This window comes from Pleurodeles waltl, chromosome 1_2 (assembly GCF_031143425.1).
Source record: "Pleurodeles waltl isolate 20211129_DDA chromosome 1_2, aPleWal1.hap1.20221129, whole genome shotgun sequence".
NCBI lineage: Eukaryota > Metazoa > Chordata > Amphibia > Caudata > Salamandridae > Pleurodeles > Pleurodeles waltl.
The window spans coordinates 1,357,892,197-1,357,915,422 of NC_090437.1; the positions used below are offsets into that span (position 1 = coordinate 1,357,892,197).

Genomic DNA, 23,226 nt, shown 5'->3' on the forward strand with positions numbered 1-23,226 from the left:
TGACAGGGTTAATCAAGAGGCAGCAAACCCCCCGGCCCTGTGGCCTTCTCACTGTTACACCTTGATGTGGGTCAGCCTCTTCCTCCAGCAGACAATTGGCATACCTGGAGGAAATATAGAGGCCATTGCCTCCTGCGAACATATACAGTTTTACAGAATATATATCCCCAATAGTGGTGTCACCTTGAGCTGCTCGAGGGGAATGAGAGGCCAGGGAGGTGCGCAGTAATCTGTTGCTAAACTGCGTTAAAAGCTGCTGAGATTGCAGGAGTGGGGGGGCTAGTTTATCGTTTAGTTACGACATTTGCATATTTTCTGTATTAAAATCACAGATTGTCTACGTATTATTTTCCTTACGTCAAGTGATTAGCTTAATTTGCTGTTGGGTCGAAATGAGAGTTGTTGGTCAAGAATATGCCTTTTATTTCAATTTAAATCTAAATCAAGTCCTAATACGCCCTTAATGAAAGTAATGCAAATGCTGTCATTAGTTTTTGCTTTTGTTATGAAGATAAGGACGCCACACAGTGATAAACTCTCCTTAAGTAACACATTAGTGGTTTGCACGACTGTTCTATGACGTAGCTAAGGACTGTAGCAGCACATGGGGGAAGGATAGGTAGAAGGAATGATTTACACAGACCAAAGGGGGTGACTGACGTTTTATAAACCCAAGATGTTTTGTGATGAGTAGACAGTGAAATTAAAATCCAGTAGAGACATTACATGCCACACTTTCAGGACAACCCTGCTTGCACATTTCATCCGATCTGCACAGTTCAGATTAGATCAAGCAAAACACCATCTGCACACTTCTGGAGACTTCTTTCGAGCTTGAATGAGCTCCAGTTTTAACTCTAATCCTGCTAATCCTTAAAAGGTAAACATATTGGCCTTAGCCCAATATCCACATTTTGGTAACCTGCTCTCGAATACCTGCTGAATCTCGGCTTGGTGGGCATTGCCTAATTCTAAAAATATAAAATAATTCGTTCAATATACATCCCTGTGGCTTTTCTATTTTCTCGATCACATTTGGATTTTTGCTTAATTTGCCCAAAAAACAAGGCAGGATTGTTTTTAGGTCGAGTGCACAAGCCTCTGGCCTGTTGTAATCCATCTGTGGGCTTTTACCCACACCCACCGCACATCCATCACTATCACTCGTTCGTGGGCTTGCCTTTCAAAAATCCTTTGCTATCATTGGTAAGTGCTTTACGTTTGTCCCTCCTTGGGGCAGTTTTGTTACCCCTTGGCCATCGACCCTGTTACATGGCTAATTTCAAAACATATTTTTCCTTTTGTGTCTCTCCTTCGCGCTCATGGCCGCTGTGGAGCAATGAACTGGCTCGCTTATGTCAACTGTTTTACTTTTCATTTTTAATTTATGTTGCAAGAAAAGTCCAGTTAGGAATTTACAGTGCTTATACCTCTAACTTGAGCAAACACAAGACCCAATGTATTGCAAATGCTTGTTTTTTTAAGCAATCTTACAAATCGACACTCCATGGTCATGTGACAGAAAATGGAGAATATTTTCTCAAGTTAAGACATATAGGCCTATATTTATACTTTTTTAGCGTCACATTTGTGTTGTTTTTTGATGCAAAATCGGTGCAAACTTCCAAAATACAATCCACACATGGAAGAAACCTCACGAAAACTCAAGAGGCAGCCTAGAAACAAGTGAGCTGCCTCTGAGACAGAGGACCTCAGTTGCGAGGTTTTGGCACAGGGCAGCACCGCAAGGATTCTTGCTGCACTGCCCTGCATCAAAAGAGATACAGCACATTTCTGGCCTTTTCCCCTGCACTGGTGCGCAACGGGCTGCCATGTGTCAATGCAGGCACACTTGCACCATGAACAATCACGAGATGTGTTTTCCCTTTCTATGTCTGCTGCAAAATGCAGCACAATAGATGTAGGAAAGTGAGGAGAAATGAAGGTATTGCTCCTTGTTGAGCCTCCCTTGCACCTCCCCTGGCGAGGCGTAGGCTTTTGACGCATTTTCAGATTTGCATAATCTTATAAATCTGGGAATGAGTCAAATGCCATGGGTGTTACGTGGGAACACCCACTATATTGCTCAAGGCACGCCTCCATATTGAGCTGCGCTATCTCAGTCCATATCTACAAGGCCATGAAAAATTATGGAGGGTGACTACGTGGCTTTCTAGATTTGATCCTGCAGTTTGTGACGCCGGACCTTCACTGAAAGTGATGTTCCGGCTGTCAACAGGGGCTTGTAAATAAGTCCCTGAGTCTGTAAGGTAATGCCACCATCAGAAAGCAAACTCAGGAAACCTTGGTACAACTGAACCAGGGAAATATTGATAATGTTGAATCTGCAGTTGTTAGAAACTTCAAGCGGCGCCCTGAGACAAAAACAAGTTAGGGCCCCTTCTGGCAGTAGGGATCTCACTGTATGTTCTGAGGTGCACAAGGGAACACGTCATGTGCCTTTAGCAATGGATTCTACGGGAGGCAGAAATGATCCAAGAACAAGTTAAGTGTCCTTAGAACATTTGAGTGGAGAAAGGGAATCATGAAGATGTTTTTGTAATGAAAGGGGCAGGTGAGCTGTCCCAGAATCCTTGGGTAATATCCCCATTGGCAGTAGAATCCAAGATATAGGGATTGATTTAGATCTCGGTAGATAGAATACTTCAACACAAATATGACTGATATCCCACCCGCCGTATTCTGATCTCCTTAGTATATAATGGAATTGTAATACAGGGGACGGGATATCCATCATGTTTGTGACAAACTACTCCTCTCTGCCAAGATCTCAATCAAGCCCATAGTCTGAGATGGAGCTGGAAGGGTCTTTTATATCTTACTTTGTTAGTACAGAGACTTCAACTCTCAAAATACATCTAGGGATGCCAAAATCAGCCTTTGAGAGTTCAAACAGTGCATGATAGCCTCTTCATTAAAACTGTCCATAAGGATGTTTGTGTGATTTACATAGAGGCTGCACATTTTAAATTTGGGTAGAGATTCCACCCACTAAGTAAGAAGAGAGTGTCCCCCATAAGATCAATACTTAGCTGTGTTTGTGGGCGTCACATTGATTACTGTGTTGAGACTCTGCAGTTTCTCTATGAATTCAACCCGAAGAAACATCTCTTGGAATGATGCTGAAGGGCCATTGATTCAGTACACATGTTGCCCACTACCTTCCTATCTTTGTTTACTTTCTGGCCTCCTTACTTAATATTATGTGTTTCTGCAGTCTCTGCTCTTATATTACATGTTTTCTTTCTATGAGCATCTCAGGGGCCTTGCTCCACAAGCTTGAAACATTGGATTGGACACTATCCACTATGTTGAAGAAGTAGACTTGGGAGACGCTCTTCTGGCAAACAAGCTCTTATCCTGAGAATATCTTTACATTCATGTAGTGGTGATTCATTTCAAGGCATGATCATTTCAAACCACTGTAGGTTTGTTGTACATGTGGCTTAATTCAATATATTCGTTTCAGGGATTCAGACCAGATCAAAAAAATCCAAGACCGTATTAAAGGAAAAGAAAGTCTATACAAAGGCCAATTCAACTTGGTGGCACCTGATGGGTCTATTATTCCAGACCAGTCTGAAGATAAGAACTCCCTGTACCGCGCTCTGACACTGGCCAGAGGGGTCCACGCGGAGCAGGATATCACAAAGGAGGCGGCGGATCTCAGAAGGAAGATGCACACGGAGGTAATGCCACCTTGAGTACTGCTGAATAAGAGTCATCCAGCTTTAATACCTGGGCTGAATGTTTAGGGGTTCTTGATCAATGGTCACTGAACGGGGAGCACATGTCTCTTCTTCGCATCAATACTGACATGTTATCCCTTTGTAAATCAACCTTCTCTCAGGAGGGCTTCCTGTTTACATCAACACTTTTACACAGCATTCTGCCTTATGTCAGTGTGTGAGTGATGTTTTTTCTTGAGTTCCCATCTCTCTTTTACATGTACTATCTGATCCATCCATTCCACAAAGTCTGAGTGGCGTCTTTCTTCTTTATGAGTTCTCCAACCAATATCAGTGTTTATTCCATTTGCTCTTGTGTCACCATCTTAGTAAGCTTCAGTGGCACCTAATCCTAGCACCCTTATTAGTGTTAGAGTGTGTTACTCTATACGTTCCACCAGCAGCCCTGTTAGTGAGTGTGTTATTCTACATATTCCAACAGCACTCATTGTTGGTACGTGAGGTACTCTATACTAACTCCCAGCACCCTTGTTAGTGCAACAGGGAGCACCATGTGTAGGAGGCTGGACTGGCTTGTAGTGAGTACCAAGGGGTACTTGCACCTTGCACCAGGCCCAGTTATCCCTTATTAGTGTATAGTGTGTCTAGCAGCTTAGGCTGATAGATAATGGTAGCTTAGCAAAGCAGCTCAGGCTGAACTAGGAGACGTGTGAAGCTACTACAGTACCACTTAGTGTCATATGCACAATATCATAAGAAAACACAATACACAGTTATACTAAAAATAAAGGTACTTTATTTTTATGACAATATGCCAAAGTATCCTAGAGTGTACCCTCAGTGAGAGGATAGGAAATATACACAAGATATATATACACAATAGCAAAAATATGCAGTATAGTCTTAGAAAACAGTGCAAACAATGTATAGTTACAATAGGATGCAATGGGGAAACATAGGGATAGGGGCAACACAAACCATATACTCCAAAAGTGGAATGCGAACCACGAATGGACCCCAAACCTATGTGACCTTGTAGAGGGTCGCTGGGACTATTAGAAAATAGTGAGAGTTAGAAAAATAACCCTCCCCAAGACCCTGAAAAGTGAGTGCAAAGTGCACTAAAGTTCCCCTAAGGACAAAAGAGTCGTGTTAGAGGAATAATGCAGGAAAGACACAAACCAGCAATGCAACAACTGTGGATTTCCAATCTAGGGTACCTGTGGAACAAGGGGACCAAGTCCAAAAGTCACAAGCAAGTCGGAGATGGGCAGATGCCCAGGAAATGCCAGCTGCGGGTGCAAAGAAGCTTCAACTGGACAGAAGAAGCTGAGGTTTCTTCAGGAACGAAAAGGGCTAGAGACTTCCCCTTAGGTGGACAGATCCCGCTCGCCTTGGAGAGTCGTGCAGAAGTGTTTTCCCGCCAAAAGAACGCCAACAAGCCTTGCTAGCCGCAAATCGTGCGTTTGGCGTTTTTGGACGCTGCTGGGGCCCAGGAGGGACCAGGAGGTCGCAAATTGGACCTGAAGAGAGAGGGGATGTCGCGCAAGACAAAGAGCCCTCACTGAAGCAGGTACCACCCGGAGAAGTGCCAGAAACAGGCACTACGAGGATGCGTGAAACGGTGCTCGCCGAAGTTGCACAAAGGAGTCCCACGTCGCCGGAGACCAACTTAGAAAGTCGTGCAATGCAGGTTAGAGTGCCGTGGGCCCAGGCTTGGCTGTGCACAAAGGATTTCTGCCGGAAGTGCACAGGGGCCGGAGTAGCTGCAAAGTCGCGGTTCCCAGCAATGCAGCCCAGCGAGGTGAGGCAAGGACTTACCTCCACCAAACTTGGACTGAAGAGTCACTGGACTGTGGGGGTCACTTGGACAGAGTCGCTGGATTCGAGGGACCTCGCTCGTCGTGCTGAGAGGAGACCCAAGGGACCGGTAATGCAGCTTTTTGGTGCCTGCGGTTGCAGGGGGAAGATTCCGTCGACCCACGGGAGATTTCTTCGGAGCTTCTGGTGCAGAGAGGAGGCAGACTACCCCCACAGCATGCACAAGCAGGAAAACAGTTGAGAAGGCGGCAGGATCAGTGTTACAGAGTTGCAGTAGTCGTCTTTGCTACTATGTTGCAGGTTTGCAGGCTTCCAGCGCGGTCAGCAGTCGTTTCCTTATCAGGAGGTGAAGAGAGAGATGCAGAGGAACTCGGATGAGCTCTTGCATTCGTTATCTAAAGTTTCCCCAGAGACAGAGACCCTAAATAGCCAGAAAAGAGGGTTTGGCTACCTAGGAGAGAGGATAGGCTACTAACACCTGAAGGAGCCTATCAGCCCGAGTCTCTGACGTCACCTGGTGGCACTGGCCACTCAGAGCAGTCCAGTGTGCCAGCAGCACCTCTGTTTCCAAGATGGCAGAGGTCTGGAGCACACTGGAGGAGCTCTGGACACCTCCCAGGGGAGGTGCAGGTCAGGGGAGTGGTCACTCCCCTTTCCTTTGTCCAGTTTCGCGCCAGAGCAGGGGCTAAGGGGTCCCTGAACCGGTGTAGACTGGCTTATGCAGAATTGGGCACCTCTGTGCCCAACAAAGCATTTCCAGAGGCTGGGGGAGGCTACTCCTCCCCTGCCTTCACACCATTTTCCAAAGGGAGAGGGTGTCACACCCTCTCTCAGAGGAAGTTCTTTGTTCTGCCATCCTGGGCCAGGCCTGGCTGGACCCCAGGAGGGCAGATGCCTGTCTGAGGGGTTGGCAGCAGCTGCAGTGAAACCCCAGGAAGGGCAGTTTGGCAGTACCAGGGTCTGTGCTACAGACCACTGGGATCATGGGATTGTGCCAACTATGCCAGGATGGCATAGAGGGGGCAATTCCATGATCATAGACATGTTACATGGCCATATTCGGAGTTACCATTGTGAAGCTACATATAGGTAGTGACCTATATGTAGTGCACGCGTGTAATGGTGTCCCCGCACTCACAAAGTTCCGTGAATTGGCTCTGAACAATGTGGGGGCACCTTGGCTAGTGCCAGGGTGCCCTCACACTAAGTAACTTTGCACCTAACCTTTACCAGGTAAAGGTTAGACATATAGGTGACTTATAAGTTACTTAAGTGCAGTGTAAAATGGCTGTGAAATAACGTGGACGTTATTTCACTCAGGCTGCAGTGGCAGGCCTGTGTAAGAATTGTCAGAGCTCCCTATGGGTGGCAAAAGAATTGCTGCAGCCCATAGGGATCTCCTGGAACCCCAATACCCTGGGTACCTCAGTACCATATACTAGGGAATTATAAGGGTGTTCCAGTAAGCCAATGTAAATTGGTAAAATTGGTCACTAGCCTGTTAGTGACAATTTGAAAGTAATGAGAGAGCATAACCACTGAGGTTCTGGTTAGCAGAGCCTCAGTGAGACAGTTAGGCACCACACAGGGAACATATACATGCACACCTATGAGCACTGGGGCCCTGTGTGACAGGGTCCCAGTGACACATACATATAGGCCTCAAACCTATGAGCACTGGGGTCCTGACCAGCAGGATCCCAGTGACACATAACAAACATACTGAAAACATAGTGTTTTCACTATGAGCACTGAGGCCTGGCTATCAGGATCCCAGTGAGACAGTGAAAACAGTGACAAACACCCTGACATACACTCACAAACAGGCCAAAAGTGGGGGTAACAAGGCTAGAAAGAGGCTACCTTCTCACACAACCCCCCCCAAACGAAGGACAATAAGGCTAACCTTGGCCAGTTGAGACTTTATTGTCTAAGTGGTGATAAGTAGAGAGTAGCTCTGCAATAGACTGGTTACTCCCTTTATCATCCACTATATGGTTACTTCCCTGTGGGGATGTAAACCACCCTGTTTGAAGTTTTTTAGCTAAGCAACAATGTGAAGATGTATTTTCAGAGTTTCTATCAGTAAGTTTTAGTTTAGAGCAGTGGGAATTGTCCACTGAACCTATTTGTAGTGATGGAAATGCCAGACAGGTATGCTGTCTCAATAAAGCCACAGCTGGGCAAAAACTTTGTCCATTTGGCTGGAAGAGAGAACAGGGATGCTGTTTCTCTTGAGTTGGAGCAGGGCAGGGATGCTGTCCTATGAGCTCCACACTAGGGCAGGGATGCTGTCCTAAGTGTTGTGAGGCAGTGCAGGGTTTCTGCACTAAAGTTTCTCTGGGAGGGTTGGAGGGATGCTCCATGTTAACTAAAATGGTGCTCTTTTTGTCACCAATGTTAGTTATCCCACAGAGAGGTACTTCTACCTCAGGGAGTCCAGCTTTGCCAGCTGATGATTCCCTTGGAACAGGTGCCACCCCAGGAGAGGTTTCTCCCACCACAGGAATGGTATCCTGAATGGTAGGGTGGGTAGGGGATACTGTGATACCCTTTTTACCTGTTGATGGAGAGGGATCCTGAGTTTTCAGGCCTTCTCTCCTTTGCTTTTTCATTTCAGTAGAAATGAGAGGGAACAATTCCTCAGGGATGCCCAGCATGGCTGCATGGGCATAAAACTCTACATCAGCCCAACCTGAGGCCTCTAGGTCATTACCTAAGAGACAGTCTACAGGCAAGCTAGGTGATACCACCACCTGCTTAGGGCCAGTAACTCCACCCCAACTAAACTGAATTATAGCTAAGGGAAGAAACTTAGTGGAGTTATGGACATCAATAATCTTATACTGTTGTCCAATGATGTGTTGATCAGGGTGCACTAGGTTTTCAGTCACCATAGTGAAACTGGCACCTGTGTCCCTGTAGGCCAAGGCCTCAACACCATTTATTGAAACTGTCTGCCTGTACTTATCCATTGTAAGGGGACAAGCAGCCAGTGTGGCAAGGCCAGTGCCACTAGGTGTGACAGAAACTGTCTTGGGACTGATTACATCAGTTTCCACTATTGTAGGAAAGTACCATCTTGCCTGGCATGTTACCCCCATTTTTCACTGTATATATGTTGTTTTAGTTGTATGTGTCACTGGGACCCTGGTAACCCAGTGCTCATAAGTGTGCCTGAATGTGTTACCTGTGTAGTGACTAACTGTCTCACTGAGGCTCTGCTAATCAGAACCTCAGTGGTTATGCTCTCTCATTTCTTTCCAAATTGTCACTGACAGGCTAGTGACCATTTTTACCAATTTACATTGGCTTACTGGAACACCCGTATAATTCCCTAGTATATGGTACTGAGGTTCCCACGGTATTGGGGTTCCAGGAGATCCCTATGGGCTGCAGCATTTCTTTTGCCACCCATAGGGAGCTCTGACAATTCTTACACAGGCCTGCCACTGCAGCCTGAGTGAAATAACGTCCACGTTATTTCACAGCCATTTTACACTGAACTTAAGTAACTTATAAGTCACCTATATGTCTAACCTTTACCTGGTAAAGGTTAGGTGCAAAGTTACTTAGTGTGAGGACACCCTGGCACTAGCCAAGGTGCCCCCACATTGTTCAGAGCCAATTCACTGAACTTTGTGAGTGCGGGGACACCATTACACGCGTGCACTACATATAGGTCACTACCTATATGTAGCTTCACCATGGTAACTCCGAATATGGCCATGTAACATGTCTATGATCATGGAATTGCCCCCTCTATGCCATCCTGGCATTGTTGGTACAATTCCATGATCCCAGTGGTCTGTAGCACAGACCCTGGTACTGCCAGACTGCCCTTCCTGGGGTTTCACTGCAGCTGCTGCTGCTGCCAACCCCTCAGACAGGCAGCTGCCCTCCTGGGGTCTAGCCAGGCCTGGCCCAGGATGGCAGAACAAAGAACTTCCTCTGAGAGAGGGTGTGACACCCTCTCCCTTTGGAAAATGGTGTGAAGGCAGGGGAGGAGTAGCCTTCCCCAGCCTCTGGAAATGCTTTGTTGGGCACAGATGTGCCCAATTCTGCATAAGCCAGTCTACACCGGTTCAGGGACCCCTTAGCCCCTGCTGTGGCGCGAAACTGGACAAAGGAAAGGGGAGTGACCACTCCCCTGACCTGCACCTCCCCTGGGAGGTGTCCAGAGCTCCTCCAGTGTGCTCCAGACCTCTGCCATCTTGGAAACAGAGGTGCTGCTGGCACACTGGACTGCTCTGAGTGGCCAGTGCCACCAGGTGACGTCAGAGACTCCTGCTGATAGGCTCCTTCAGGTGTTAGTAGCCTTTCCTCTCTCCTAGGTAGCCAAACCCTCTTTTCTGGCTATTTAGGGTCTCTGTCTCTGGGGAAACTTTAGATAACGAATGCATGAGCTCAGCCGAGTTCCTCTGCATCTCTCTCTTCACCTTCTGATAAGGAAACGACCGCTGACCGCGCTGGAAGCCTGCAAACCTGCAACATAGTAGCAAAGACGACTACTGCAACTCTGTAACGCTGATCCTGCCGCCTTCTCGACTGTTTTCCTGCTTGTGCATGCTGTGGGGGTAGCCTGCCTCCTCTCTGCACCAGAAGCTCCGAAGAAATCTCCCGTGGGTCGACGGAATCTTCCCCCTGCAACCGCAGGCACCAAAAAGCTGCATTACCGGTCCCTTGGGTCTCCTCTCAGCACGACGAGCGAGGTCCCTCGAATCCAGCGACGCTGTCCAAGTGACCCGCACAGTCCAGTGACTCTTCAGCCCAAGTTTGGTGGAGGTAAGTCCTTGCCTCACCTCGCTGGGCTGCATTGCTGGGAACCGCGACTTTGCAGATACTCCGGCCCCTGTGCACTTCCGGCGGAAATCCTTTGTGCACAGCCAAGCCTGGGTCCACGGCACTCTAACCTGCATTGCACGACTTTCTAAGTTGGTCTCCGGCGACGTGGGACCCCTTTGTGCAACTTCGGCGAGCACCGTTTCACGCATCCTCGTAGTGCCTGTTTCTGGCACTTCTACGGGTGCTACCTGCTTCAGTGAGGGCTCTTTGTCTTGCACGACGTCCCCTCTCTCTTCAGGTCCAATTTGCGATCTTCTGGTCCCTCCTGGGCCCCAGCAGAGTCCAAAAACGCCAAACGCACGATTTGCGTGTAGCAAGGCTTGTTGGTGTTCTTCCGGCGGGAAAACACTTCTGCACGACTTCCCAAAGCGAGAGGGACCTGTCCACCAAAGGGGAAGTCTCTAGCCCTTTTCGTTCCTGCAGAAAACTCAGCTTCTTCTGTCCAGTAGAAGCTTCTTTGCACCCGCAGCTGGCATTTCCTGGGCATCTGCCCATCTCCGACTTGCTTGTGACTTTTGGACTTGGTCCCCTTGTTCCACAGGTACCCTAGATTGGAAATCCACAGTTGTTGCATTGTTGGTTTGTGTCTTTCCTGCATTATTCCTCTAACACGACTTCTTTGTCCTTAGGGGAACTTTAGTGCACTTTGCACTCACTTTTCAGGGTCTTGGGGAGGGTTATTTTTCTAACTCTCACTATTTTCTAATAGTCCCAGCGACCCTCTACAAGGTCACATAGGTTTGGGGTCCATTCGTGGTTCACATTCCACTTTTGGAGTATATGGTTTGTGTTGCCCCTATCCCTATGTTTCCCCATTGCATCCTATTGTAACTATACATTGTTTGCACTGTTTTCTAAGACTATACTGCATATTTTTGCTATTGTGTATATATATCTTGTGTATATTTCCTATCCTCTCACTGAGGGTACACTCTAAGATACTTTGGCATATTGTCATAAAAATAAAGTACCTTTATTTTTAGTATAACTGTGTATTGTGTTTTCTTATGATATTGTGCATATGACACTAGGTGGTACTGTAGTAGCTTCACACGTCTCCTAGTTCAGCCTGAGCTGCTCTGCCAAGCTACCATTATCTATCAGCCTAAGCTGCTAGACACCCTATACACTAATAAGGGATAACTGGGCCTGGTGCAAGGTGCAAGTACCCCTTGGTACTCACTACAAGCCAGTCCAGCCTCCTACATTGGTTGTGCAGTGGTGGGATAAGTGCTTGAGACTACTTACCACTCTTGTCATTGTACTTTTCATAAGAGAAAAATATACAAAACAAGGTCAGTGTATATACACATAGCCAAAAAGTTTTGCATTTCCTCTTTGCACTCTTTTCTAAGTGCTGAAAAGTACTTCTAAAACTTTCAAAAAGTTCTTAAAAGTTTAAAAAGTTTTTTTTCTGTCTTTCCAAAAAGTTCTGAAAACTTTTTTCTCTTTTTCTATCACTTTAACTCTCTCTAAAAAAATGTCTGGCACAGGAAAAAATGTTGAACTGTCCAAACTTGCATATGATCACCTTAGCTGGAAAGGAGCAAGGAGTCTCTGCATAGAGAGAGGTTTGAGTGTAGGGAAGAATCCTTCCTTAGAACTGTTAATTAACATGCTTAGAGTACAGGATAAGGCCATAAGTGCCCAATCTGTAGAAAAAGTAGCTAATGGTTCTCAATCTGATCCAGGGACTCCCCCAGGAAAAGATTCAGGAAACACACTTCTCAGCCTGCCCATTACTAGACAGTCTAGCATAGTTGGTACAGAGGTTGAATCACACCATACTGATGGTGTGCTCTCACATTATACTGGTAGCCAAGCTGTTAGGGTGCCTTCTGTAAGGGACAGGTCTCCTTCTGTTCATTCCCATCATACCTCTGTATCTAGAAATGTCCCTCCCACCCACCCTGATGACAGATTGTTAGAAAGGGAGCTCAATAGATTGAGAGTGGAACAAACCAGACTGAAGCTCAAGAAGCAACAGCTGGATTTGGATAGACAGTCTTTAGAATTAGAGAAGGAAAGACAGAAGTTGGGTTTAGATACCCATGGTGGCAGCAGCAGTATTCCCCATAGTCATCCTGCAAAAGAGCATGATTCCAGGAATCTGCACAAGATAGTTCCCCCTTATAAGGAGGGGGATGACATTAACAAGTGGTTTGCTGCACTTGAGAGGGCCTGTGCTGTACAGGATGTCCCTCAAAAGCAGTGGGCTGCTATCCTATGGCTATCATTTAGTGGAAAAGGTAGGGATAGGCTCCTTACTGTAAAAGAAAATGATGCTAATAATTTCCAAGTTCTTAAGAATGCACTCCTGGATGGTTATGGCTTAACCACTGAACAGTACAGGATAAAGTTCAGAGAGACCAAAAAGGAGTCTTCACAAGACTGGGTTGATTTCATTGACCAGGCAGTGAAGGCCTTGGAGGGGTGGTTACATGGCAGTAAAGTTACTGATTATGACAGCCTGTATAACTTAATCCTGAGAGAGCATATTCTTAATAATTGTGTGTCTGATTTGTTGCACCAGTACTTGGTGGACTCTGATCTGACCTCTCCCCAAGAATTGGGAAAGAAGGCAGACAAATGGGTCAGAACAAGAGTGAACAGAAAAGTTCATACAGGGGGTGACAAAGATGGCAACAAAAAGAAGGATGGTAAGTCTTCTGACAAGGGTGGGGACAAATCTAAAAATGAGTCTTCATCAGGCCCACAAAAACACTCTGGTGGGGGTGGTGGGTCCAAATCCTCCTTTAATCAGAACAAGGAAAAAAAACCATGGTGCTATTTATGTAAAATAAAAGGCCATTGGACAACAGATCCCAGTTGTCCAAAGAAAGGCACCACAGCTCCTACCACTAGAACCCCTACTGCTACACCTAGTGTCCCTACTAATAGCAGTGGTGGTGGGAGCAAACCTACTAATAGCCAATCCAAGGGAGTAGCTGGGCTCACTTTTGGTAATTTAGTTGGGGTTGGTCTAATTAGGGAGACCACAGAGGCTACTTTAGTCTCTGAAGGGGCTATTGACTTTGCCACTTTGGTTGCTTGCCCCCATAACTTGGAGAAGTACAAGCAACCAACCCTAATAAATGGTGTTGAGGTCCAGGCCTACAGGGACACAGGTGCCAGTGTCACAATGGTGATTGAGAAACTGGTGCACCCTGAACAACACATACTTGGACACCAGTACCAAGTAACCGATGCTCACAACATAACACAAAGCCACCCCATGGCTGTTGTAAATCTCAACTGGGGGGGGGTTACTGGTCCAAAGAAAGTTGTGGTAGCTTCAGATTTACCTGTAGACTGTCTATTAGGGAATGATTTGGAGACATCAGCTTGGTCAGATGTGGAGTTGGAGGCCCATGCAGCAATGCTGGGCATCCCAGGGCATATTTTTGCTTTGACAAGGGCTCAGGCCAAAAAGCAAAAAGGACAGGGAAGCTTGGGTCCTGGAACAATGGACCAAGTGCTCCCTAAAGCTAGGGTTAGTAGAAGCAAACCACTTCCTACTATCCCTCCCTCTACAGTGGATTCAACTTCTGAGGAAGAAGAATTCCCTCCCTGTGCAGAACCTACACCAGAGGAGCTGGAAGCAGACACTGCTGAGCTTTTGGGTGAAGGGGGGCCTGCCAGAGAGGAGCTGAGTGTGGCACAGCAAACCTGTCCCACATTAGAGGGTCTCAGACAGCAAGCTGTCAAACAGGCTAATGGGGATGTCAGTGACTCTCACAGAGTTTACTGGGAGGACAACCTCTTGTACACTGAGCATAGGGATCCTAAACCTGGAGCTGCCAGGAGATTAGTGATTCCTCAGGAGTACAGAAAGTTCCTCATAACACTGGCACATGACATTCCCCTAGCTGGGCACCTGGGTCAAATGAAAACTTGGGACAGATTGGTACCATTGTTTCATTGGCCTAGGATGTCTGAGGACACAAAGGAATTTTGTAAGTCCTGTGAAACCTGTCAAGCCAGTGGCAAGACAGGTGGCACTCCAAAGGCACCCCTTATCCCACTGCCTGTGGTTGGGGTTCCCTTTGAAAGGGTAGGGGTTGACATAGTTGGCCCCCTTGACCCTCCTACTGCTTCAGGCAATAGGTTTATCTTGGTGGTAGTGGACCATGCCACAAGATATCCTGAAGCTATTCCTTTAAGGACCACTACAGCTCCTGCAGTGGCAAAAGCCCTCCTGGGAATATTTTCCAGAGTGGGCTTCCCAAAGGAAGTGGTATCAGACAGGGGAAGCAATTTCATGTCTGCATACTTAAAGGCCATGTGGAAGGAGTGTGGTGTAACGTACAAGTTCACAACACCCTATCATCCACAAACAAATGGACTGGTGGAGAGATTTAATAAAACTCTCAAAGGCATGATTATGGGTCTCCCTGAAAAACTCCGCAGGAGATGGGATATCCTTCTACCATGCCTCCTTTTTGCCTACAGGGAGGTACCCCAGAAAGGAGTGGGCTTCAGCCCCTTTGAACTTCTTTTTGGACACCCTGTTAGGGGTCCACTCACACTTGTAAAGGAGGGTTGGGAACAACCTTTAAAAGCTCCTAAGCAGGATATTGTGGACTATGTACTTGGCCTCAGACCAAGGATGGCTGAGTACATGAAAAAGGCCAGTAAAAACCTTCAGGCCAGCCAAGAGCTCCAGAAGCAATGGCATGATCAGAAGGCTGTTTTGGTTCAGTACCAACCAGGGCAGAAAGTGTGGGACTTGGAGCCTGTGGCCCCAAGAGCACTCCAAGATAAATGGAGTGGACCCCACACTATTGTTGAAAAGAAGGGTGAAGTCACCTACTTGGTTGACTTAGGCACTGCCAGGAGTCCCCTTAGGGTGCTCCATGTCAACCGCCTAAAACCCTACTATGACACGGCTGATCTCACCCTGCTCATGGCAACAGATGAGGGACAGGAAGAAGACAGTGATCCTCTACCTGATCTCTTCTCTTCCACAGAACAAGATGCTCTTGTGGAAGGTGTAGTTTTGGCTGATTGTCTTACTGCTGAGCAGAAAGATAATTGCATAAATCTCCTAGGACAATTTTCAGAACTCTTCTCTACTGTGCCAGGCACCACTTCTTGGTGTGAGCACACTATAGATACTGGAGACAGTTTACCTGTCAAAAGTAAGATCTATAGGCAGCCTGACCATGTCAGGGACTGCATAAAGCAAGAAGTTCAGAAAATGTTGGAACTAGGAGTGGTTGAGCACTCTGACAGTCCATGGGCTTCTCCTGTGGTACTGGTACCAAAACCGAATTCTAAAGATGGAAAGAAGGAAATGAGGTTTTGTGTAGACTATAGAGGTCTCAACTTGGTAACCAAAACTGATGCTCACCCTATACCCAGGGCAGATGAGCTTATAGATACACTGGCATCTGCCAAGTATCTAAGCACTTTTGATTTGACTGCAGGGTATTGGCAGATCAAATTGTCAGAAGATGCTAAACCTAAGACTGCATTTTCTACCATTGGAGGACATTACCAGTTTACTGTAATGCCTTTTGGTTTGAAAAATGCACCTGCCACTTTTCAGAGGTTGGTGAACACAGTCCTGCAAGGGCTGGAAGCTTTCAGTGCAGCATATTTGGACGATATAGCTGTCTTTAGCTCCAGCTGGGATGATCACCTGGTCCACCTTTGGAAAGTTTTGGAGGCCCTGCAAAAGGCAGGCCTCACTATCAAGGCTTCAAAGTGCCAGATAGGGCAGGGTAAGGTGGTTTATCTGGGACACCTTGTTGGTGGGGAACAGATTGCACCACTTCAGGGGAAAATCCAAACTATTATTGATTGGGTTCCCCCTACCACTCAGACTCAGGTGAGAGCCTTCCTAGGCCTCACTGGGTATTACAGGAGGTTCATTAAGAACTATGGCTCCATTGCAGCCCCTCTTAATGACCTCACATCAAAGACAATGCCTAAAAAGGTATTATGGACAGCAAGCTGTCAGAAAGCTTTTGAGGAGCTGAAGCAGGCCATGTGCTCTGCACCTGTCCTGAAAAGCCCTTGTTACTCTAAAAAATTCTATGTCCAAACTGATGCATCTGAATTAGGAGTAGGGGCAGTCCTATCACAACTTAATTCTGAGGGCCAGGATCAACCTGTTGCTTTTATTAGTAGAAGGTTGACCCCTAGAGAAAAGCGTTGGTCTGCCATTGAGAGGGAGGCCTTTGCTGTGGTCTGGGCTCTGAAGAAGTCGAGGCCATACCTGTTTGGCACTCACTTCATTGTTCAGACAGACCACAAACCTCTACTTTGGCTAAAACAAATGAAAGGTGAAAATCCAAAATTGTTGAGGTGGTCCATATCCCTACAGGGAATGGACTATACAGTGGAACATAGACCTGGGAGTAGCCACTCCAATGCAGATGGACTCTCCAGATATTTCCACTTAGACAATGAAGACTCATCAGGTAATGGCTAGTCTTATTGTCCTTCGTTTGGGGGGGGGGGGTTGTGTAGGAAAGTACCATCTTGCCTGGCATGTTACCCCCATTTTTCACTGTATATATGTTGTTTTAGTTGTATGTGTCACTGGGACCCTGGTAACCCAGGGCCCCAGTGCTCATAAGTGTGCCTGAATGTGTTACCTGTGTAGTGACTAACTGTCTCACTGAGGCTCTGCTAATCAGAACCTCAGTGGTTATGCTCTCTCATTTCTTTCCAAATTGTCACTGACAGGCTAGTGACCATTTTTACCAATTTACATTGGCTTACTGGAACACCCTTATAATTCCCTAGTATATGGTACTGAGGTACCCAGGGTATTGGGGTTCCAGGAGATCCCTATGGGCTGCAGCATTTCTTTTGCCACCCATAGGGAGCTCTGACAATTCTTACACAGGCCTGCCACTGCAGCCTGAGTGAAATAACGTCCACGTTATTTCACAGCCATTTTACACTGCACTTAAGTAACTTATAAGTCACCTATATGTCTAACCTTTACCTGGTAAAGGTTAGGTGCAAAGTTACTTAGTGTGAGGACACCCTGGCACTAGCCAAGGTGCCCCCACATTGTTCAGAGCCAATTCACTGAACTTTGTGAGTGCGGGGACACCATTACACGCGTGCACTACATATAGGTCACTACCTATATGTAGCTTCACCATGGTAACTCCGAATATGGCCATGTAACATGTCTATGATCATGGAATTGCCCCCTCTATGCCATCCTGGCATTGTTGGTACAATTCCATGATCCCAGTGGTCTGTAGCACAGACCCTGGTACTGCCAGACTGCCCTTCCTGGGGTTTCACTGCAGCTGCTGCTGCTGCCAACCCCTCAGACAGGCAGCTGCCCTCCTGGGGTCCAGCCAGGCCTGGCCCAGGATGGCAGAACAAAGAACTTCCTCTGAGAGAGGGTGTGACACCCTCTCCCTTTGGAAAATGGTGTGAAGGCAGGGGAGGAGTAGCCTCCCCCAGCCTCTGGAAATGCTTTGTTGGGCACAGATGTGCCCAATTCTGCATAAGCCAGTCTACACCGGTTCAGGGACCCCTTAGCCCCTGCTCTGGCGCGAAACTGGACAAAGGAAAGGGGAGTGACCACTCCCCTGACCTGCACCTCCCCTGGGAGGTGTCCAGAGCTCCTCCAGTGTGCTCCAGACCTCTGCCATCTTGGAAACAGAGGTGCTGCTGGCACACTGGACTGCTCTGAGTGGCCAGTGCCACCAGGTGACGTCAGAGACTCCTTGTGATAGGCTCCTTCAGGTGTTAGTAGCCTTTCCTCTCTCCTAGGTAGCCAAACCCTCTTTTCTGGCTATTTAGGGTCTCTGTCTCTGGGGAAACTTTAGATAACGAATGCATGAGCTCAGCCGAGTTCCTCTGTATCTCTCTCTTCACCTTCTGATAAGGAAACGACCGCTGACCGCGCTGGAAGCCTGCAAACCTGCAACATAGTAGCAAAGACGACTACTGCAACTCTGTAACGCTGATCCTGCCGCCTTCTCGACTGTTTTCCTGCTTGTGCATGCTGTGGGGGTAGCCTGCCTCCTCTCTGCACCAGAAGCTCCGAAGAAATCTCCCGTGGGTCGACGGAATCTTCCCCCTGCAACCGCAGGCACCAAAAAGCTGCATTACCGGTCCCTTGGGTCTCCTCTCAGCACGACGAGCAAGGTCCCTCGAATCCAGCGACGCTGTCCAAGTGACTCACACAGTCCAGTGACTCTTCAGCCCAAGTTTGGTGGAGGTAAGTCCTTGCCTCACCTCGCTGGGCTGCATTGCTGGGAACCGCGACTTTGCAGTTACTCCGGCCCCTGTGCACTTCCGGCGGAAATCCTTTGTGCACAGCCAAGCCTGGGTCCACGGCACTCTAACCTGCATTGCACGACTTTCTAAGTTGGTCTCCGGCGACGTGGGACCCCTTTGTGCAACTTCGGCGAGCACCGTTTCACGCATCCTCGTAGTGCCTGTTTCTGGCACTTCTACGGATGCTACCTGCTTCAGTGAGGGTTCTTTGTCTTGCTCGACGTCCCCTCTCTCTTCAGGTCCAATTTGCGATCTTCTGGTCCCTCCTGGGCCCCAGCAGCGTCCAAAAACGCCAAACGCACGATTTGCGTGTAGCAAGGCTTGTTGACGTCCTTCCGGCGGGAAAACACTTCTGCACGACTCCCCAAGGCAAGATGGACCCGTCCACCAAAGGGGAAGTCTCTAGCCCTTTTCGTTCCTGCAGAAACCTCAGCTTCTTCTGTCCAGTAGAAGCTTCTTTGCACCCGCAGCTGGCATTTCCTGGGCATCTGCCCATCTCCGACTTGCTTGTGACTTTTGGACTTGGTCCCCTTGTTCCACAGGTACCCTAGATTGGAAATCCACAGTTGTTGCATTGTTGGTTTGTGTCTTTCCTGCATTATTCCTCTAACACGACTTCTTTGTCCTTAGGGGAACTTTAGTGCACTTTGCACTCACTTTTCAGGGTCTTGGGGAGGGTTATTTTTCTAACTCTCACTATTTTCTAATAGTCCCAGCGACCCTCTACAAGGTCACATAGGTTTGGGGTCCATTCGTGGTTCACATTCCACTTTTGGAGTATATGGTTTGTGTTGCCCCTATCCCTATGTTTCCCCATTGCATCCTATTGTAACTATACATTGTTTGCACTGTTTTCTAAGACTATACTGCATATTTTTGCTATTGTGTATATATATCTTGTGTATATTTCCTATCCTCTCACTGAGGGTACACTCTAAGATACTTTGGCTTATTGTCATAAAAATAAAGTACCTTTATTTTTAGTATAACTGTGTATTGTGTTTTCTTATGATATTGTGCATATGACACTAGGTGGTACTGTAGTAGCTTCACACGTCTCCTAGTTCAGCCTGAGCTGCTCTGCCAAGCTACCATTATCTATCAGCCTAAGCTGCTAGACACCCTATACACTAATAAGGGATAACTGGGCCTGGTGCAAGGTGCAAGTACCCCTTGGTACTCACTACAAGCCAGTCCAGCCTCCTACATTGGTTGTGCAGTGGTGGGATAAGTGCTTGAGACTACTTACCACTCTTGTCATTGTACTTTTCATAAGAGAAAAATATACAAAACAAGGTCAGTGTATATACACATAGCCAAAAAGTTTTGCATTTCCTCTTTGCACTCTTTTCTAAGTGCTGAAAAGTACTTCTAAAACTTTCAAAAAGTTCTTAAAAGTTTAAAAAGTTTTTTTTCTGTCTTTCCAAAAAGTTCTGAAAACTTTTTTCTCTTTTTCTATCACTTTAACTCTCTCTAAAAAAATGTTTGGCACAGGAAAAAATGTTGAACTGTCCAAACTTGCATATGATCACCTTAGCTGGAAAGGAGCAAGGAGTCTCTGCATAGAGAGAGGTTTGAGTGTAGGGAAGAATCCTTCCTTAGAACTGTTAATTAACATGCTTAGAGTACAGGATAAGGCCATAAGTGCCCAATCTGTAGAAAAAGTAGCTAATGGTTCTCAATCTGATCCAGGGACTCCCCCAGGAAAAGATTCAGGAAACAAACTTCTCAGCCTGTCCATTACTAGACAGTCTAGCATAGTTGGTACAGAGGTTGAATCACACCATACTGATGGTGTGCTCTCACATTATACTGGTAGCCAAGCTGTTAGGGTGCCCTCTGTAAGGGACAGGTCTCCTTCTGTTCATTCCCATCATACCTCTGTATCTAGAAATGTCCCTCCCACCCACCCTGATGACAGATTGTTAGAAAGGGAGCTCAATAGATTGAGAGTGGAACAAACCAGACTGAAGCTCAAGAAGCAACAGCTGGATGGGATAGACAGTCTTTAGAATTAGAGAAGGAAAGACAGAAGTTGGGTTTAGATACCCATGGTGGCAGCAGCAGTATTCCCCATAGTCATCCTGCAAAAGAGCATGATTCCAGGAATCTGCACAAGATAGTTCCCCCTTATAAGGAGGGGGATGACATTAACAAGTGGTTTGCTGCACTTGAGAGGGCCTGTGCTGTACAGGATGTCCCTCAAAAGCAGTGGGCTGCTATCCTATGGCTATCATTTAGTGGAAAAGGTAGGGATAGGCTCCTTACTGTAAAAGAAAATGATGCTAATAATTTCCAAGTTCTTAAGAATGCACTCCTGGATGGTTATGGCTTAACCACTGAACAGTACAGGATAAAGTTCAGAGAGACCAAAAAGGAGTCTTCACAAGACTGGGTCGATTTCATTGACCAGGCAGTGAAGGCCTTGGAGGGGTGGTTACATGGCAGTAAAGTTACTGATTATGACAGCCTGTATAACTTAATCCTGAGAGAGCATATTCTTAATAATTGTGTGTCTGATTTGTTGCACCAGTACTTGGTGGACTCTGATCTGACCTCTCCCCAAGAATTGTGAAAGAAGGCAGACAAATGGGTCAGAACAAGAGTGAACAGAAAAGTTCATACAGGGGGTGACAAAGATGGCAACAAAAAGAAGGATGGTAAGTCTTCTGACAAGGGTGGGGACAAATCTAAAAATGAGTCTTCATCAGGCCCACAAAAACACTCTGGTGGGGGTGGTGGGTCCAAATCCTCCTTTAATCAGAACAAGGAAAAAAAAACATGGTGCTATTTATGTAAAATAAAAGGCCATTGGACAACAGATCCCAGTTGTCCAAAGAAAGGCACCACAGCTCCTACCACTAGAACCCCTACTGCTACACCTAGTGTCCCTACTAATAGCAGTGGTGGTGGGAGCAAACCTACTAATAGCCAATCCAAGGGAGTAGCTGGGCTCACTTTTGGTAATTTAGTTGGGGTTGGTCTAATTAGGGAGACCACAGAGGCTACTTTAGTCTCTGAAGGGGCTATTGACTTTGCCACTTTGGTTGCTTGCCCCCATAACTTGGAGAAGTACAAGCAACCAACCCTAATAAATGGTGTTGAGGTCCAGGCCTACAGGGACACAGGTGCCAGTGTCACAATGGTGATTGAGAAACTGGTGCACCCTGAACAACACATACTTGGACACCAGTACCAAGTAACCGATGCTCACAACATAACACAAAGCCACCCCATGGCTGTTGTAAATCTCAACTGGGGGGGGGTTACTGGTCCAAAGAAAGTTGTGGTAGCTTCAGATTTACCTGTAGACTGTCTATTAGGGAATGATTTGGAGACATCAGCTTGGTCAGATGTGGAGTTGGAGGCCCATGCAGCAATGCTGGGCATCCCAGGGCATATTTTTGCTTTGACAAGGGCTCAGGCCAAAAAGCAAAAAGGACAGGGAAGCTTGGATCCTGGAACAATGGACCAAGTGCTCCCTAAAGCTAGGGTTAGTAGAAGCAAACCACTTCCTACTATCCCTCCCTCTACAGTGGATTCAACTTCTGAGGAAGAAGAATTCCCTCCCTGTGCAGAACCTACACCAGAGGAGCTGGAAGCAGACACTGCTGAGCTTTTGGGTGAAGGGGGGCCTGCCAGAGAGGAGCTAAGTGTGGCACAGCAAACCTGTCCCACATTAGAGGGTCTCAGACAGCAAGATGTCAAACAGGCTAATGGGGATGTCAGTGACTCTCACAGAGTTTACTGGGAGGACAACCTCTTGTACACTGAGCATAGGGATCCTAAACCTGGAGCTGCCAGGAGATTAGTGATTCCTCAGGAGTACAGAAAGTTCCTCATAACACTGGCACATGACATTCCCCTAGCTGGGCACCTGGGTCAAATGAAAACTTGGGACAGATTGGTACCATTGTTTCATTGGCCTAGGATGTCTGAGGACACAAAGGAATTTTGTAAGTCCTGTGAAACCTGTCAAGCCAGTGGCAAGACAGGTGGCACTACAAAGGCACCCCTTATCCCACTGCCTGTGGTTGGGGTTCCCTTTGAAAGGGTAGGGGTTGACATAGTTGGCCCCCTTGACCCTCCTACTGCTTCAGGCAATAGGTTTATCTTGGTGGTAGTGGACCATGCCACAAGATATCCTGAAGCTATTCCTTTAAGGACCACTACAGCTCCTGCAGTGGCAAAAGCCCTCCTGGGAATATTTTCCAGAGTGGGCTTCCCAAAGGAAGTGGTATCAGACAGGGGAAGCAATTTCATGTCTGCATAATTAAAGGCCATGTGGAAGGAGTGTGGTGTAACGTACAAGTTCACAACACCCTATCATCCACAAACAAATGGACTGGTGGAGAGATTTAATAAAACTCTCAAAGGCATGATTATGGGTCTCCCTGAAAAACTCCGCAGGAGATGGGATATCCTTCTATCATGCCTCCTTTTTGCCTACAGGGAGGTACCCCAGAAAGGAGTGGGCTTCAGCCCCTTTGAACTTCTTTTTGGACACCCTGTTAGGGGTCCACTCACACTTGTAAAGGAGGGTTGGGAACAACCTTTAAAAGCTCCTAAGCAGGATATTGTGGACTATGTA

The 23,226-nt window shown here is 47.0% G+C and overlaps 1 protein-coding gene across 1 annotated transcript in view; it reads left to right on the forward strand.

The window, feature by feature from the left end:
* LOC138257365 (uncharacterized) overlaps positions 1 to 23,226 on the forward strand; it is a 125,578-nt gene that overhangs the window by 72,107 nt on the left and 30,245 nt on the right. The window contains exon 5 of the mRNA XM_069205901.1: positions 3,491 to 3,710. Coding sequence (XP_069062002.1) covers positions 3,491 to 3,710 — 220 coding nt within the window. The remainder of the gene's footprint in view (positions 1 to 3,490; positions 3,711 to 23,226) is intronic.